The sequence below is a fragment of the Chaetura pelagica genome, unplaced genomic scaffold (genome assembly GCF_000747805.2).
Source record: "Chaetura pelagica isolate M959 unplaced genomic scaffold, ChaPel_1.0 scaffold20, whole genome shotgun sequence".
Taxonomy (NCBI): Eukaryota; Metazoa; Chordata; class Aves; order Apodiformes; family Apodidae; genus Chaetura; species Chaetura pelagica.
Window position 1 is genome coordinate 4,764,169 of NW_009951958.1, and position 16,306 is coordinate 4,780,474.

The following is a 16,306-nucleotide window of genomic DNA, read 5'->3' on the forward strand; positions in this document are numbered from 1 at the left end:
TGCTGAGATGGTGCTCACATCTGTTGTGTGTTTTGTTTGCAGAACACGCTGGAGCAGTGCAGCGTCTGCGCAAAGCCCATCATGGAAAGGATCCTCCGAGCCACTGGGAAAGCCTATCATCCCCATTGCTTCACCTGTGTGATGTGCCATCGCAGCCTGGATGGGATCCCCTTCACTGTGGATGCTGGTGGGAACATCCACTGCATCGAAGATTTCCATAAGTATGAGCCAAGCTGCTCTCAGTGGCTTTGCTTACTGTCTTTCTCTTTTGTCCCTAAAAATCCTTCTTTATAATTGAGTGTCCAAAACGTTCTGAACCTTCTGCCACTTTCCTTTCAGGGCTCTTAAATAGCAGCCAGAGCTTTGCTCCAAGCAGGCATACAAAATTAATTGGTATGGAGCTGGTGCTGCTTAATCTCCGTTTTGCTTAGATCTAAATTTATGGATAACCTTTTTGTTCCTGTTTGAAATGCTCTGCATTCCCCTTCCCCTGCACTCAGCGTGTGCACGTTTCTCCTCACTGGCTGTACCTGCACTTCCATGTCGGCATCTCCCCCCTTCTTCCACCAAGCAATTAAGAGAGGTCCTGTACTGTTGCACTCTGCAGGTATTTACTTACCAGCTAGAGGGATCTAGGTGGCCACAGGATGCTCCCAGCTCCTCTTGTTTCTAGTTGCTAATTAGCTTTTTAAAGCTGCTAAAAATACAGGCCTGGTAATAATTTATAGTGAAACTGCTATTTCAAGTAGGTTGAAAGGTACAGTTGCAAGTAGTTTCTGTCACTGCCATGCTACCACCCCCATCATCACAACTAATCTAGGGAAGACAGGTAGATATAATCAGAGCACAAATGTTTTCCCTGTATGGAAAAGACAGACACATTATACCCCTCAATTAAAAGAGGAAATCAATACTGACAAATGTGAGTTTACATCTCAACCATTTATCTCTTAATTTCTAAGGGGGTAGACTTAATTAGAGCCTCGTGACATCAGTGTGTGGGCCTGAAAGCTCAAAGAAGCAGGCTGCCTTGACAGAAAGTGAAGCAGCCACAATCAACTGGTGTGTTAAAATCCAACATAAGGATGTTCCCTGTAGCTCAGATAGACTGGGTTAATTGGCAGCTGCTGTGTTGCCTTGCCAGCAGCTCTGTGCAAGGTAAAATTTGGTCCTGAACACAGGTCCAGCAGAAGGTTTGCATACCACTCAGCCTCCTGAAGGGTTTCCCCTCACATTCCCCTCACACCTGCTTGTGATTTGGAGACTGCTCCTTCCCCAGGCCCCACAGGCCAAGAGCTCACATGTCTTCAGTAGAAAGATTGGAAGCAAGAGCTGATGTTCTGTGTTGAAGTCTTTTGACAGCTGTTGAATCTGGACTTCAGGGCTCTGAGAGTGGGCAGTGGGAGGCTGTCAATCCAAAATTGCTGAGTGAAAGATTGAGAGGAAGATGATGGGATTAGGACAAGACCTAACGTGGTGCTCAGTTTGTCTTTGGCTAATCACGTGTTTAGCAGCACTTTGGACAGCCTGGTTTCAATTCACAGAATCATTGAATAGCTTGGGTTGGAAGGGACCTTTAAAGGTCATGTAGTCCAACCCACCTGCAATCAAACAGGGATGACACATTCTCCTGGTCTGGAGGTCAAGTGCCCTACATCTTCTAGATCCTCTTGCTAAAAAACTGTACCCGGGCCTCACATTGTTGCCTAGCTACCCACTGAACTTGGGCACCAGTGCAGCACAACCACATCCCCTGAAATCCACAGGAATCATCTCTAGGTCCTGGGAATTAATATTTGGCTCCCACAATGGCCTGGACAGTGAAACGTTGAAGTATTTTTAAGCACCACATTGGGGCTAAATGGCACAAGGAGGCACCTGCATGAAGCAGTATATAATTACCTGCCATTACAGCTCCAGTTGTATCATGATCTACTTATTTTTCAGAGCACTTGCTATAGCCACTGTTTAATTCATTTTTGTATTAGATCACAGCTATACAGACATCTTTCATCTGCTGCCAGGGAAATTAATATTTTTCTTTATTCCTAGTACAGATGGATTTTTTTTTTTCCTGAGCTAGTTAACTCTGAGGTGGTTCCTGTGACAGGCTGGGTGGCAGAGTCAATCTTTCCTCAGCATTTCAGAAGTGAAGGGCCTTTGATCTCCCCACATTCTGACGTTTGCCATACATTGCATTGCCCTCTGTCACTCTGACCCCAGCTCTCATAACATGGCAGCAGATTCTGCAGCTACAAGTTTCTTTTTTTTTTGTGAGCAGAATTTCCAGCCAGTGAATTGGTACCCCCAGGTTTTTAACAAAAACAGCGAATAATGATTCACCACAGGCTAAATGTTCTCAAGCATCCCCACCTGCCTGGGAGCAGAGGTGGCCACTTCTCAGGGGCAATTAGGGGAAGCAAAACTAGAGCTAATACAGAACATACATGAATTAGCCAGAAGGTCATACAGTGAGTGATATAAGGGGGAAAAGAAAGGTCTGTGCTCCTCTTCATCCTTGAGCTGACCAAGCCAGCTGATTCAAGCTGGTCCTTTGTCACTGTACAACTTTGACTTGGGCTGCCTGTGGAAGTGAGAGCCTTGGTGTCTCCACACGCAGACCCTGTTCCCTTTTAAGGCTGAGCAATCCACTAATGGATAACTGAGAGACAGGTATAGCTAGAAAATGCAGCTAGTCAGAATTGCCCAGATGCTTCTTGTTGGAGAGTGAGCACAGCCGGGAGTCTGCTCCTGTGTAATTGGGAATGATGGCTGAAAAGTTTAAAATGGATGGAATAAATCTCTACAAATCAGTGGAGTATAAGGCAAATCTTTTTACTATCTCTAATAAGACTTTTTAGCCTATTTGTTCCAATCTCCAAATTTTAGTATTTTGGTATTTTTTTTCAAGAGGTGCCCTTGAAGCAGATCCTGGTCATCTTTCTAGCCTTAGAATTTTCCTGAACTTTGTTAAAGGCTGTGGCAGTGCATAAGTGTCACGATAGTCATTCAACAGGCACTTTAGTTGTTAATCAGGGCAAGCAGAATATGCTTTGCTGCCTGTCAGATATTCTTGAAGCCCTCTTCTGATAGTCTGCAAAATGTTCTTTAATATCCTGCAAGCCTGGAGTTGCACTGTAAGACTAAAGTGCTTCTTCCTTTCTTCTTTCCAAGGGGGCAGCTGTGCAAAGCTGTTAACCACAACACGTGTACGTGTATGTTTGCACAGATGCACACATTTCTGGCTTGCCATTGCAGTTAATAGGAAAATTCACAGTTTGAGACTGACTGGGACCATCCCTTCCTTCTTCAGGAAATTTGCACCAAGATGTTCAGTGTGTAAGGAGCCCATCATGCCAGCCCCAGGACAGGAGGAGACCGTCCGCATTGTCGCCTTGGATCGTGACTTCCATGTCCAGTGCTACCGGTGTGAGGTTAGTATTCTGATCACGTGAAGGACAGAAAGCAAAGGTTGGCTTAATTTAATCACCACCTCATGTTATACACACAACAGGCATACCCTATAGTAACACTAGCTCTACAATCAAATTACTTCATTGACTTCAGCATGCAAGGAATTTTTCCTCATTTGTATCAGCGCAAATGAGAAGAAAATCAGATCCCTTGTTTATAACAGGTTCATTAGGAGAGCAAGAGAATGTGACTCAGGTAATTAGGGCTTAATATTTGAGAACATCATAAATTATAGCTTGGACACAAATGTTGCTCATATTTATATTCTTAAAATGAAAGCTAATGTTTTTTAGAATTTTAGCAAGATTGTACAGGAAACTCAACATATGGCTCTGGGTTGAAGAATTTTAATGGACACATAAACATGATCATTCTTGTTTTGTGCAATGCTTTTTGTGCTACTTTCCTGTTCAGTTTCATTATGCACTTCATATCATTTTGGTGGTAAGAGTCTGAAGACGGAGAAGAAAAATCACCTTAAAAGCAGTTAACATGTGGGAACAGCTGTGTTAGGGAACTTTCAAGAATTCTTCAATGCAAGTGTGACTTGTTGGATAATACATCAGCCAGATGGCAGGGTAAGAAAATGAGACCAAATGTATCTCTTATCACAGTTGTGGGTTTTAATAACTGAAACCGGAAAGAAGGGTGGACTAAGGCTTAAAGGTCTAGGCTGAGACTTCAGGCATCTGGTTCATTTCTCAGTCTGACCTTGGCTTCCATCAGTCCATTACTTAGGCCCATATTTTTAAACACTCTTAGCCAGTAATTTTTGTAAAGCCTGATTTGTCACACAGCATGTCTCCATGTGGGCTGCTGAGGTACCAAAGCTTCATACTTGTGAATGCCATAAGTAGATGCAACAGGGAGCACAGGGCATAGGCACTCACTTGGCCCTGATCTCTGTGTGCTTTAACTGTCTTAAAAGGAACAACAATGATATTTCTCTTTCCGCCATTTGCATACCAGGTATATTTACAAGCACAGATTTATGATGAAGATGCAGGGCCTCTAAGCAAGCCATAATCCCCTCACTGCAGCTCCATCAACAGTCTTTGGCCAAGCAATTGACTGATCACATGATGAGGGATAATTCCCAACTTTTCTAGCTTTATTTAGCCTTATTTAGAGGCTGAGGCCTCTGGAGCATGTTTTGGGCCTTGTAGCAGGGTTTCCATGTGCCTGTCTCAATTGCATCCTCCTTTGAGCCACAACCTTTGTGGGCTATTTGCAATATAAACACAGGTGACAATTCTGGTAAGGGGAGACAGGCAGAGAGTTTGCTTAGCTGTCACCCCTGGAATGGATGTTACAGCTTTGTGGCATTAACTCTTCCAAAGGAGATTATCTGTAGTCAGGTATTGGTACCAAACCTCCTTCCCAGTGATGCTTCTTTTTCATCCTTTTTTGCATTAATAAATATGTGCTTAAGTTTGATGTTTTCTCCAATGCTAAAGACCTTTCCTTCCTCAGAAATGTGAAGGGAATAATCTCCTTTTATATTCAAATGGATTAAATTGAACAGAGAGCTTTGGAACCCATCTCTGCAGCATTGTCTCTTATCAGGAAATGGCTTAATCATGAAAGACATCACGTACCTCAGCTTCATGCTTTGTGCTGACTCAGGCTGGATCCTGTTACAAGGTGGAGAGTGAGGACACAGTTTCTTTGACTAATAGGTTGTTCAGTTAGTCCTGCTCTTCTTTCTTATTTACTTTGCTCTTTCTTTTTGCTTATTTCCTAGGACTGTGGTGGCCTCCTGTCTGAAGGGGACAATCAGGGTTGTTACCCTCTGGATGGGCACATCCTTTGCAAGACCTGCAACTCTGCTCGGATCCAGGCTCTGACTGCCAAGGCCAGCACTGATCTCTGAGTATCAACTGTGACTCTCCCCAGGATGCCTTTTTGGGGATATTGCACAAGCTTTGCATGATTCCTTTTCAGTCTAGTGTCTGAATATTTTTTCTTTTTTTTTCTTTTTTTTTTTTTTAAAAAAAAAAAGGTAAAACTGGAAGGCCTTGGAACAAGAGGGCAGCTTGAGAGGCCATGTTCAGATTATCCATGATAGGTACCTGATTTAGACTTGACTTTCCAGGAGGGAAGTGAGTGTGTCAGACCACCTGCTGCCTCTGCAGCTGATGGAAATAATTTGGCACAGCATCTAAGTTATCTGCCTGTAGAAGGAGGTCTGAACATGGTCCTAACTCTATTTCTGTGTTTGATTCTTATAGCTTAAGTTGTACATGTAGAAAGTGGAAGGTGGCTGAGCTAGTTCTTTCTCCCAAGTTATTTTGAGAACCTGACTAGCTCTCATTGAAGTCATGGGGAGCTTCCCTTTGACTTTAATAGGATCTGAATCACCAACAGAAGTAGCTTCACTGCCCAAGAATGTATGGAAGCAGACTCAGCAGTCCTCTCATCACAAACAATGCAACTACAACTGTACTGCATCTAAGAGTGTAGGTGTAACCTTGTATCCTTGAGACACAGATTTGTTACCTATATCTTTTGTCTTAGGCCCTTACTTGTCTCCATTCCCTTCCAGTTCAATAGGTTGTTTTTTTTCTTTCTCTTATGAAATTGTATTTTGCTATTGCATCAGTTTATTCAGTAGTGGTGCTTCCAATTCACAATGTATGAGCAATCACAGAAAGACATGAGCTTGCACACACTGTACACTACACACACACCCTACACACAAACACACACAATGTGCTTTTTATTTACCAGAGGTATAAGCCAATCATGTCCATTGAGAAGGTCTTTTAAGGATGTGGGGCTAGAAACACATTTTTTAAATCCCAGTGGTTAACAAAAAAAATTATAAATCACTACATAGAACTGCAGTGCAGAGTGATGCTCAAAGGAATCTTACACCAGTCTCTCACACCCCCTAGTCTGGTGGGACCACTGGTAGTGTTGGGTTTTGGGTAGACATTTAAGCAGTAGTCTTCTTCCATCTCCTGTTTATTGCAATGGGAGGATTTTCTTCAACTGGAACAGAGATTGAATCAGGCCTTGGGATGTACATTGCTCTGATGTTAACTTGAATGATCTGGAGTTCTCATTAAAAAAATTGAGGATCTTATTTCAACAACAGCAAAAAGAATCCTAAATACATGCTGTTGTTCAGTTTTTATCTTAAAGTAGCTAAAGAAAGTTATTAAACATTTCTCTGTGCCATTCCAAAAAGCAAGCATTTGTTTTTCCTCTTTCATTTTCATCCCAGCCACTTGTAACTTCTCTTTGGTGAAATGTCATTGCAGAAGAGTGGTGGGCCAGCAGCAGCATTTTCATCTTCAGTCCAGAATTTATACATATGCCAAGTTAAACAAAAGCTGGGCACACATAATTTATTTTTTTTTTTTATGTTAGTTGGATTTTTTTTTAGTTTGGTTAATTAAAAAAAAAAATTAGAAATCCACAGCACTCTGAGCAGCTATAATATTCTTGTTCATGAAACCCATAATAACTAAGGTGCAAATTACATAGTGAGGGAGTAATTTTCATATCACTGAATTGACATTAATATCTTATTTGCAGATGTAATCAAAGAAAATACCATTCTTTGCACTTAACAAATTAAGAAGCAGAACTGAAATATTTCAGGCTGATTGACCATAGAAGTGACAAAATGGCACTTTTCAAGAGTAAGTCACAAGGATTTTTTTTATGCATCCACTGAAAAACAATTAGAATGTGCTGCTTTCATCTTTATTCTCTATAACAGAAGCCTGATATAATTATACCCACTAAGGCTGAAAAAAAAAGTTAAATGAGCTAGACCGATAGGAAACAAAATTGTGATAGTTACTGTAGCTCCTGCAAATGGTGCATTTCCCTTCCATTTAGCACTAGCCTTTATGGAAAAGCACTGTGAAATGTAATAGCTTTAGCTGTATACAGTAGATCCAAATACAGAAATACCAATCTGAAACCTCTGTTCCTTACATGGTTTATATCTTGGCAAACTCCACCAGTGTCAGGGAAGATTCCCAAAATTCACAGCTCAGAATGAATCCTTCTTTGTAAAGGGTGGCATCATTAAGCAAAAGAAATCTTTCTCCACCGTAGTGGCTGTGCTGAGGCAGTTTGCCTTTTTATACTAGATTTCTGCCCTGACCTTCAAGAGTTTTACTGCCTCAGACATAAACAGATTTTTTTGCACCATGATTCCTGCCAGGTTCCATCTGGGCTTTTGCTCCCTGAACCGTGGCACGTAAGGTACTTCTGAGCTGGCTTCTTTACATGCAGTCTGCACCACCACCAGTCAGAAAAACCTTGTAACTGTTGAGCAAATCCAGTTTGAACTCTCAAAAAAACAGGAGGTCAGAACTGGGATTGCTAACACCGTTACATCCCTGTGGAGGATTTTACATCTCTTCAAGGGGAGGGGAGGAACTGATGCACTCGGGTGCAGAATAAGCCATTCATTGGGCACCAAACATAGCTCAGACCTTCCTCTTGTTAGTGTTAAATCAGGTGGCTGATGAGACTCTTCTGAGTAACACTGGCGTATCCTTTGGAAATGAGCTATTGTGCCTTCAGGCAGCCTAGACTAAGGGGGACTGAAGTCCAGAGTCTTTGGGCTTTTTATGGCCCTGCCATAGGCTGGAGTTGGAGCAAATCATATGGCTTCTTGTCTTCTGCACAAGAGGGTTTATTTCCAGCTTCCCAGGGATGTTATGGGATTTAAAGTAATCACAGATTGGCCCAAACTACTGATTTTTGGAGTTCTATCTTCTCCTTCCAGAAAAGTTTGCTGGTATGTAGGTTTGGGATTGCCGCCCATTTCAAAGCTAAGGGCCAGCCAGGAGATCTAGATCTGACTCCTCTGTGTGATCAGCAAGCTGTGGTGAGTTGGGCTGGCATGCTGGGAGGTGAGAGCCAAACTTTTCAAGCATTAAATACTCCATGGATAGAAGATGTTTGACAAAGATTGAGCAGTGTTGATATTTGAGGTATTGTGGCTAATTTCTAGACCTGACACATCTGGGCAAAGATACTATCATGCTTTTGTTTTCATCCCTGCAACACCAAAGCCATCTGTCTGTTGGAAGGAATGAGCATCCAAACTGCTCTTCTTTATTTTCTGTAATGTGTGTGGTTTTGGCTTCTAAAATTACTACAAATACATTCAGAAGATATTGCATAAATGTATAAACATCACAGAGGCTCTCATCACCCACATGTGTATGGAAATCTCCCCTCTGATGCTTCAGGATTTAATTAGTAAATGCTGGTGGACTTAATCTCAATTGCACTGCAATTAAGAACCACTGGGATATCACTTCATCACAATATTTATCACATATTTATAATATATCCTGTTTTATCTGTTCCAAAGAAGGAGTCTTTTTGCCAAAGAGACCTTGCTTTTCTTAAGGTGCACTTCTTAGCCATGATAAAAATTCATGTCATCTGTGTCTGTGGTAATGTCCAAACTGTTCCTTTCAGAAAAAATCAGGAGATCACAGACATTTATGTTCAAGTCTGCAGTCTTGTCTTATGCTGCTTTGGCTTTGTCTAGCATTTGTTGGCAAGTAGGGCCTGATCCCATGATCTGTGTGGCCAGACGGGGCCCAGGAGGGTCCAGGATCTGGTTCTAATTTAGGAAACTATTTAAGCCCATGGGATTTGTTTAAGCACAGGCTTAAAGCCATTGCATGATGTGACATAAACCAAGGGTCTACAGTCATTAACACCAAACTGGTTCTGTATCACCCAGTTATACAAATTTTATCTAGGTAGGATGTGGACACAGTGAAATTTCTGTCAAATTACCCAGAACACTTGAAATGGCTCCTCTGACACTCTGATGCCAACTGCAGGAGGGCAGCTGGTGGGGGATCCAATGTAATGTTTCAGCAACAGGAGGATGTTATTACATTATCAGTGCCCCATGTCAGGTGACTGAGGCACTTTCCATTTCTCACAAGTTGCCTTACAGCCAGATTTATTGTATCTTTGAACCATGGCTTTAAAACTGTCTGCTTAAACTTTCTCCAGAAGATTGAGTTGCCTTAGTTACAGCCCAATCCTTAAACATATCCCCAAGGCTAACACTAGTATTTTGTGAATGGGATAGTTTTATTGTCACTTACTTTAATCATTGCCTAAATGTTGCCTTTAAAAACAGAAAGCAGCACCATTGCCTTAGCCTATCAGATAATGCACCTTTAAATTTGTTTTTGTTTTTTTTTTAATACTTAGACTTTTATCATGGCTGCAAAACACTTGGGTAATGACTTAGTCATAGAGGTGTGGGAGTACCAAAACTGTTTATCAGAGTGAACTTTACATACCTGTGTCCATCCTGAAGGCAGGAACAAAACTTCATGAGACAGGCCTTAAGTTGATTTTCTGCCTATCAGCAAAATGTGTCTGAGAAAAATGAGAAAAAAGTGTATTTTAATGTTAAGGAGGGTTGTTAAAGAGAATATACAACAAGTCATACTGAAATCTCTTTGGACTTTTTACTGCTGCTACCTGTCATGGCAATCATGGAATTCACGTGGTCATGGAATCATAGAATGTATTGGGTTGGAAGGGACATAGTAACCTAGTTCAACCCCCCTACAATAAGCAGGGACATCTCCACCTAGAACAGATTGTTCATCAAGCCTGATCTTGAATGTCTCTAGGGATGAGGCCTCCACTACCTCTCCAGGCAACCTGTTCCTGTGACCCACCACTCCAGCCAGGCCTCACTTAGGTTTGATAAATGCTGGTTCCTTTTGATTTTGTGGAAGTCCAGCAGACAAGGGACCCAAGAGAGGGTCCTTGAGGGAAATCCTGTGTCTTTGCCCCTCCTTCAGCATCAGAGGTGAATATTAGACAGCTGGTGCTTCAGCTGAGTAACTCAAAAAGGATTTGAGTTTGCAGCTGTTTTCTGTTGGCATTTAGTTCCTGCAGTTGGTTCAACATCATGTTCATTTGCTATTTGTTCACCAAGTTGGGTTGAAGACACCTCATATAGACTTCAGTTTTGTAAGTCAGGGCTGTTGGAGAGAGATGTGCTGAAGAATCTGGCAGTGATGGAATTCCCATGACAAAACACTAGTGATGATCATTGAGGGTTTGTTGCCAAAGGAGAGCAGGAACTACCTGAAGGTTAGTCAAGTACAAACTAAGAGCTGAGAGAATGCTGGTTCCAGTTAGAGCTGGTCACAGTTTTTACTCTTAATTATGTGATGTCAGAAGGGCTATTTTTTTAATGATAAATTCTCTCTTTTTTAAATGTTATCCACAACAGGTTTTTTCCTTGCTATTATAATTTAAATCGTATTGAATTTTTCTCTAAATAAATTTCAGAATTGTTAACAAGTATTTTCATTTCTCAAAAACCCATGTGTTCTTTCTCAGTTTTTTTCTTTTTTTTTTTCTTTTTTTTTTTCTTTTTTTTTTTTTGTAGCTCTAGGATACTTCTGTTGGTGAATCTAATGTTCTGTGACAATTTTGAAAACTTCTTTGGATAAAAAGATAAAACTTCTTTGGATAAATTCAATTTAAAAACAAGCACGTGTTCTTGAAAAATGGTTCAATATTGGACCTAGTGAAATAAGAAAAGCTTTGAAACTTCTACTGAGGTTTGGGTTGTGGTTTTTTTTTCCTATTTTTAACTAGTTTTTCTAACTTTGAAGTCACTGTTTTCTTTGTTAGAACAATCCAAATAATGTGACTCTCCTTAAAATAAGTGTTACTTTCGTTTGGTTCATTTTTCTTTCCCATATTAGAGCCACACGGTGGCTCTGGGGAGTGCCAGGGTCTTTCTGTGGCAATTGCAATTTTCTTCACTGCTTTTTGTTTGGTTGGTTGGTTGGATTGGGTTGGTTTTTTCTCTCCTGAAATTACTGAAGAATATAAGCACATCATGGCAACTGTCTTGAAGATCAAGAGATGCTGACTGAACTTTATTTCCATGCTGCCTTCTGGGCTTGGAAATGGCATTTCTCCTTAAACATTTCTAGAAGCACTTTCTGGCTTCCTCAGCTTTTCAAGTTTGAATTTGCAACAGTCAATTGCCTGACTGGCATTTAGAGCATGAGAGTAGACTTTAAATTTGTGAAATTTTAACATTCACCCAGCATCTAAAAATCTAAGGAAAAACCAGAACCTCTGTAGGTTTCCTGCTGGATTTTAGGCAAGAGCTCTCACTTCAGCCTGGAAATTTTCTGCTGTGATCTGAAAAAGTCCTAAGCTCAAAACCTTGCAGGCTGCTCTAGCACATGAACTCACACACATACAAGATGGTTGTGGTGCTACAACTAAGATAAAATACAAGCTGCAATATTGACAATTGCTGCTTAAACCCTACTGGGCTTTATTCCTGGTTATGTGTTCCCAGTCTGTTTGGCTTCATGTCACATGTGGAAGCGATGGAGTTAATCACTGGTATCAAGAGCACTTCCTTCAAACTTTTTATTTTTTATTTTGCTGTTTGCTGTCCACATTTCTCATCATAACTAGATCTTTTAGAAAATTAGGAAGGAAACAGAAACCCCAGGTGGTGGCATTACCTTCATATTACCAGGGGTTTGAGTCCCTTGCTGGGAACATGACACTTGGGATGTCTCTATTTTTTTTGCTTCTGCCTCCCTTTCCAAGCAGCTCTTCCCTGCTTTTTCCGTTTGCTGAATGTGCCCTCATCTTTGCAGTGAAGTTGATATGTTACTTACTTCACAGAGGTATTGTGAGTCTTAGCTAATAGTTGGAAAAAACTTTTCCAGATCTTTAGTCAAGTCATTTTGTGCACCCATAGTCTCAGTGGTCTGCCACATGGATATCAAAGAAAATGATTATAATTATTGCTTTTTAAATGATCATGAACATGTGCCTTACTTTTTCAGTCATATTTAACCATGTAATTTAGAACCACATGACTGCAGGGTTTTTTATCATGAAGAAATTTGTTTGAAGGACAGTTTGCTTTAAAATATTTTTTTTACTCCAAAAATGAATTTATTAGTTTTTTTCTCTTTTATTTTTTCCTTCGCTTTCCTTCCTTTAATATGTTTGTGTAAAAGGACAGCTAGAATTTGCATTTGTGAGAGACAGGAGATTCTATTTGGTCTTCTGTGTAGAGCTTTCATTTTCTTTTATGTGCCTTCAGGAAAATTCTCTCTGCCCGATTACTCGTACTTAGATGTCTTTAAATGCAGGTTGACCAGGAAGGGTTTGTTGTTGTTGTTTAATTTAGTGTGGGTTTTGCTTTGTGGTTTGGGTGGTGCGGGGTTTTTGATTTCATTAACCAGATATGGGGTACTGGGGAGGCATTGCACATTAATGCAGAATATTAATGTTAATTTTCATAGAAAAGACAAAATTAGAGTCTTCCCCTACCTGCAGTGCAGTTTTGTTACTGTTTTCCGTACAACACTAATATTAAGCCAGACTGTAAAGGCAAAATATTCAGAGTGACCTACTTCCATTCACCAGCAAGAACCCTTTGTCAGCTGACTCCTGTTTGTTTGTTCATTTTTAAATGTTGGATTACAGAATGAGAATCTCCTAAAGATGAAAGAAAACACTGTTTTCATGTACAGGAAATTTGGGGGTGCAGTAACATAAGATTTTCTTTGTGAATTTGGATGTCATGGTGTTTTAAGCTCCTGCCTGGAGCCTAAATCAATTTGGCTTCTCATCCAGTTCATCTCACTGGTGCTCCTAAAAGGCTGCAGCCCTGCAAAAGCTCATGCAGCATTTTTGGCTGCCTTCCCTTGCTCCCATTTGGTACATATTTGCACAATTTAACTGAGCTTTTCTTTCTGCTGAAGGTCAGATACAAGCAATACGAAACACTAAACTTTATAAACAAGCAAAGCCATTTCAACCACAGCATTTTGGACTAGAAGGGGTTTTTAGGTGGCGCACAGTCTGCTGGCCTTTGGAGGGGGGGATCCTGAGACTACATTGGACTGGAACAGGATGCAAAGCCACAAGCCATGTTTTTTTTTTAATAAACTACTTACTGTAATCCAGCTACACAGTTTCAGCCTCACACTTCAGAAGAAGCTTCCAGCAACAATGCACGTACAGGCACTTTCCCTCTTGCAGAAAGTGAAACTCTCCCAACCAGAGTAAATTTAACCTATTGCATAAGATGCTGGAAGTTGTTTTGTTTTGTTTTTTTTTTCCTTGGGATTCTTGCTGTAACCTCTGTGTGCAGAGGATGAATAGCTTTTCTTTTTCCCCTCTTTTTTTTTTAATAAAAAAAGATTTAGATGTTGCATATTGATGAACTAGCATTTCAAAGGTCCGTGGGGCTTTAGAACATATTAAGAATCACTGAAGTTTAACATTCACCATGTTTTTAATATTCAGAAGGAAAAATGTGCATAAATAACTTTTGATAAATACATTCTAGGGCTTCTTTATTTCTGTCTTACGCAAGTGTTGTGGGGATTGTCGCTGTGCCAGTTTTGTTCCAAAGTATCTTTTGTTTTAGCATATCAGGACCATTTTTATCCCCTTTGTATGCCCAGTGCTTGTCCTGAAGTCTTTTATGGTTTCTTCTGGAACTGTAAAGCAGGCAGGTTGATGTGACCAAGGCAAAGGTGTAGCTGAGCATCTTAACTACTCAGTGTCTGCACGATTGCTCCCCTCCTTATGACAGCTGGGCACCTGCAGCCTCTTTCTGTGCCTGCTTTTCGTGTTGCAGGTTGGGATTAGCCTAGTGGTCAGGCCAGGATGACATCTTTCTGAAAAGGTGCTCCACCCCAGTTGGGATTTGAGGATGGGAAAGGACAAGATCCTGGGTGCCAGAGTAAAGCAGAATTCCATTCAGTGTATCTCAGATCTCTCAGGGCAGTTTCCCCTTCCTTGGAGGTCCCTCTTTGGTACAAGTTTCAGCAGTAAGAGAAGTGCTTTTAGAAGAAATCCTCCCTTGAGGATGCCCTATTTCCTATGCTGTTGAAAATCTGATTGAAGCTTTAGATCAGGATCAGTTAAAGGCTGCAAACATGCAGCTGTTTTACTGAATCATTAACTCTCCTGTTTGCCTTACCCTTGAGATCTCATGGTACATACCATGGTGTGCAGGACAGCTCTTTGGTCCTGCTCACACAGCCTTGACTTTGTCATGCCAGTCTCTGTTGAATCAGCGCCTGGTAGTTGTTCTCAGGACTCCTCTGCCTTGGGCCAAGAGCGTCTCATGCTCCTATGCAAAAGGTGGTGCTTTTAGGTTTTGGCTTACAAATAATGCAGCCCTTTCAAACTCACCTTTCCCCTCTCACGTATTCCTGACAGAAGCAGGATTTTAAATATTTCATTGCATTCTTCTTTTTTTGCCAGATGCCTTGAAAACATTTTCAGATTATGATCTGGGTGGGCGTTTTCAGGATCAGTTTCCTTTCCTTCTTGATTGTGTGGTGTAAGTTTGCAAGGAGGGTTTTTTTCCCTTTTTTTTTTTTTTTTTTCTTCTAGTCTAACAGAACAGATGCCTTCAGTTTATGCAGAGAAAGATTGACTATGATTAGAGCTAATCCAGGATGGACAGGATTGGACCCCCACAGTGAAAGCTAGAAAAGTGATTGCAAAAGTATTCTGTTTCTCCTTTATTAATTACACAGGAAGTTTCCACCAAAGGCTCATGTAGCACAACTGGCTTATGCAATAAGTAGCAGGGCCTGTAATTACAGTCTGTCTTCTGATCCTATCTGTGCTCTGACTTTCTAGGCACTACAGTTCTGTTTACATCTGTGTCTTTGTCACCTTTTAAATTTTTTATTGGTCACTAAGAGAAGAGCACAAGCTGTGAGCCCTGCAGAGACGCAGCGAGGGAGTCTTTCTCCTTCTCAGGTATCCCCCTGATTCAGGATACAGAACAGAGCATGGGGACCAGGGGGGATTTTACCAGCTGTGCAGCAGAGTGGGCTGCATGCCAACTGAGTATCTTTCAAGATCTTGGAGTCTTTGCAGGACTGGATATTTGAACCTTTTACGGGTCTTAACTAGTGTACTATCCTGCGCAGGAGCTTATGTATCAGCATTTCTTTGCTCAGAGCAGTTTCTGCATTATTTGACCTTTCTTTTCCGTAAGGTTCAGAGTTTAATGGTTGCAAAGAGATCCTTCCACATAAGGCATGAGGAAGGAGATGGCTTTTGGCATTATGCAGAGAAGCTGGGCTACAAATCCTGGTATCGATGTAAAGCCAGAGTAACTTGAATGAAGGGGCAATGCAGTGATTTACACATAGTTCAGTACCAGATTCACCAGCTCTGAGCAGCAGTGAGCCAGCCTGGGGCAAATCAGATCACTGGGCTGTCCATCCAGAGACCTGGCAGTGAGTAAATGGGCTCTTTGTGAAAGTGCTTGGTGCTGGTCACTCTGGTCATCTCTTACCTCTTTGGAAACATGCACTAAAGTTGGGGTAAAACTACAGAATTGATGCCTCCCAGTCTTTTACTTCATGGCATTCTCCTGGTTTTCTTTGATTAAGAGGAATGAAAGCTATTGAGTAAATATTACACTCCATGCAAAAAAGAAGGTACTAATCCACTACAGATACTTTTAATATCCATTAAGCTGTTATGCAGAATGTCCCTTTTCTGCAGCTTGCACTGTTATTTAATTATTTTTGGTCTAGCTTGTGGTTTTTTTAAAAAAAAACACCTCATTTATTTTAATTTTTTTTCTAACTCTACTTCTAAGAAAGTTGATGCTTTAAAAGGAAAAAAACCCTTAGTTTCAAACATGGGTTTTTCAGGCTTCAAAATTAATAATTTCTACACCTGACCCAGTTCCTGCAGCTGCCAAAAATGAAAAGAGAAAGCTATTTAAATTTCTCATAGAACCATTTATCTCTTAAAATATGCCAAGGCAATTTGAGGT

General features: G+C 40.9%; 1 protein-coding gene across 1 annotated transcript in view; it reads left to right on the plus strand.

Annotated features, from left to right (window-relative positions):
• LPP (LIM domain containing preferred translocation partner in lipoma) overlaps window positions 1–5,347 on the plus strand; it is a 211,239-nt gene extending 205,892 nt beyond the window's left edge. Inside the window, exons 8-10 of the mRNA XM_009999836.1 lie at window positions 43–221; window positions 3,314–3,434; window positions 5,219–5,347. Coding sequence (XP_009998138.1) covers window positions 43–221; window positions 3,314–3,434; window positions 5,219–5,347 — 429 coding nt within the window. The remainder of the gene's footprint in view (window positions 1–42; window positions 222–3,313; window positions 3,435–5,218) is intronic.
• The last annotated feature ends 10,959 nt before the right edge of the window (window positions 5,348–16,306 follow it).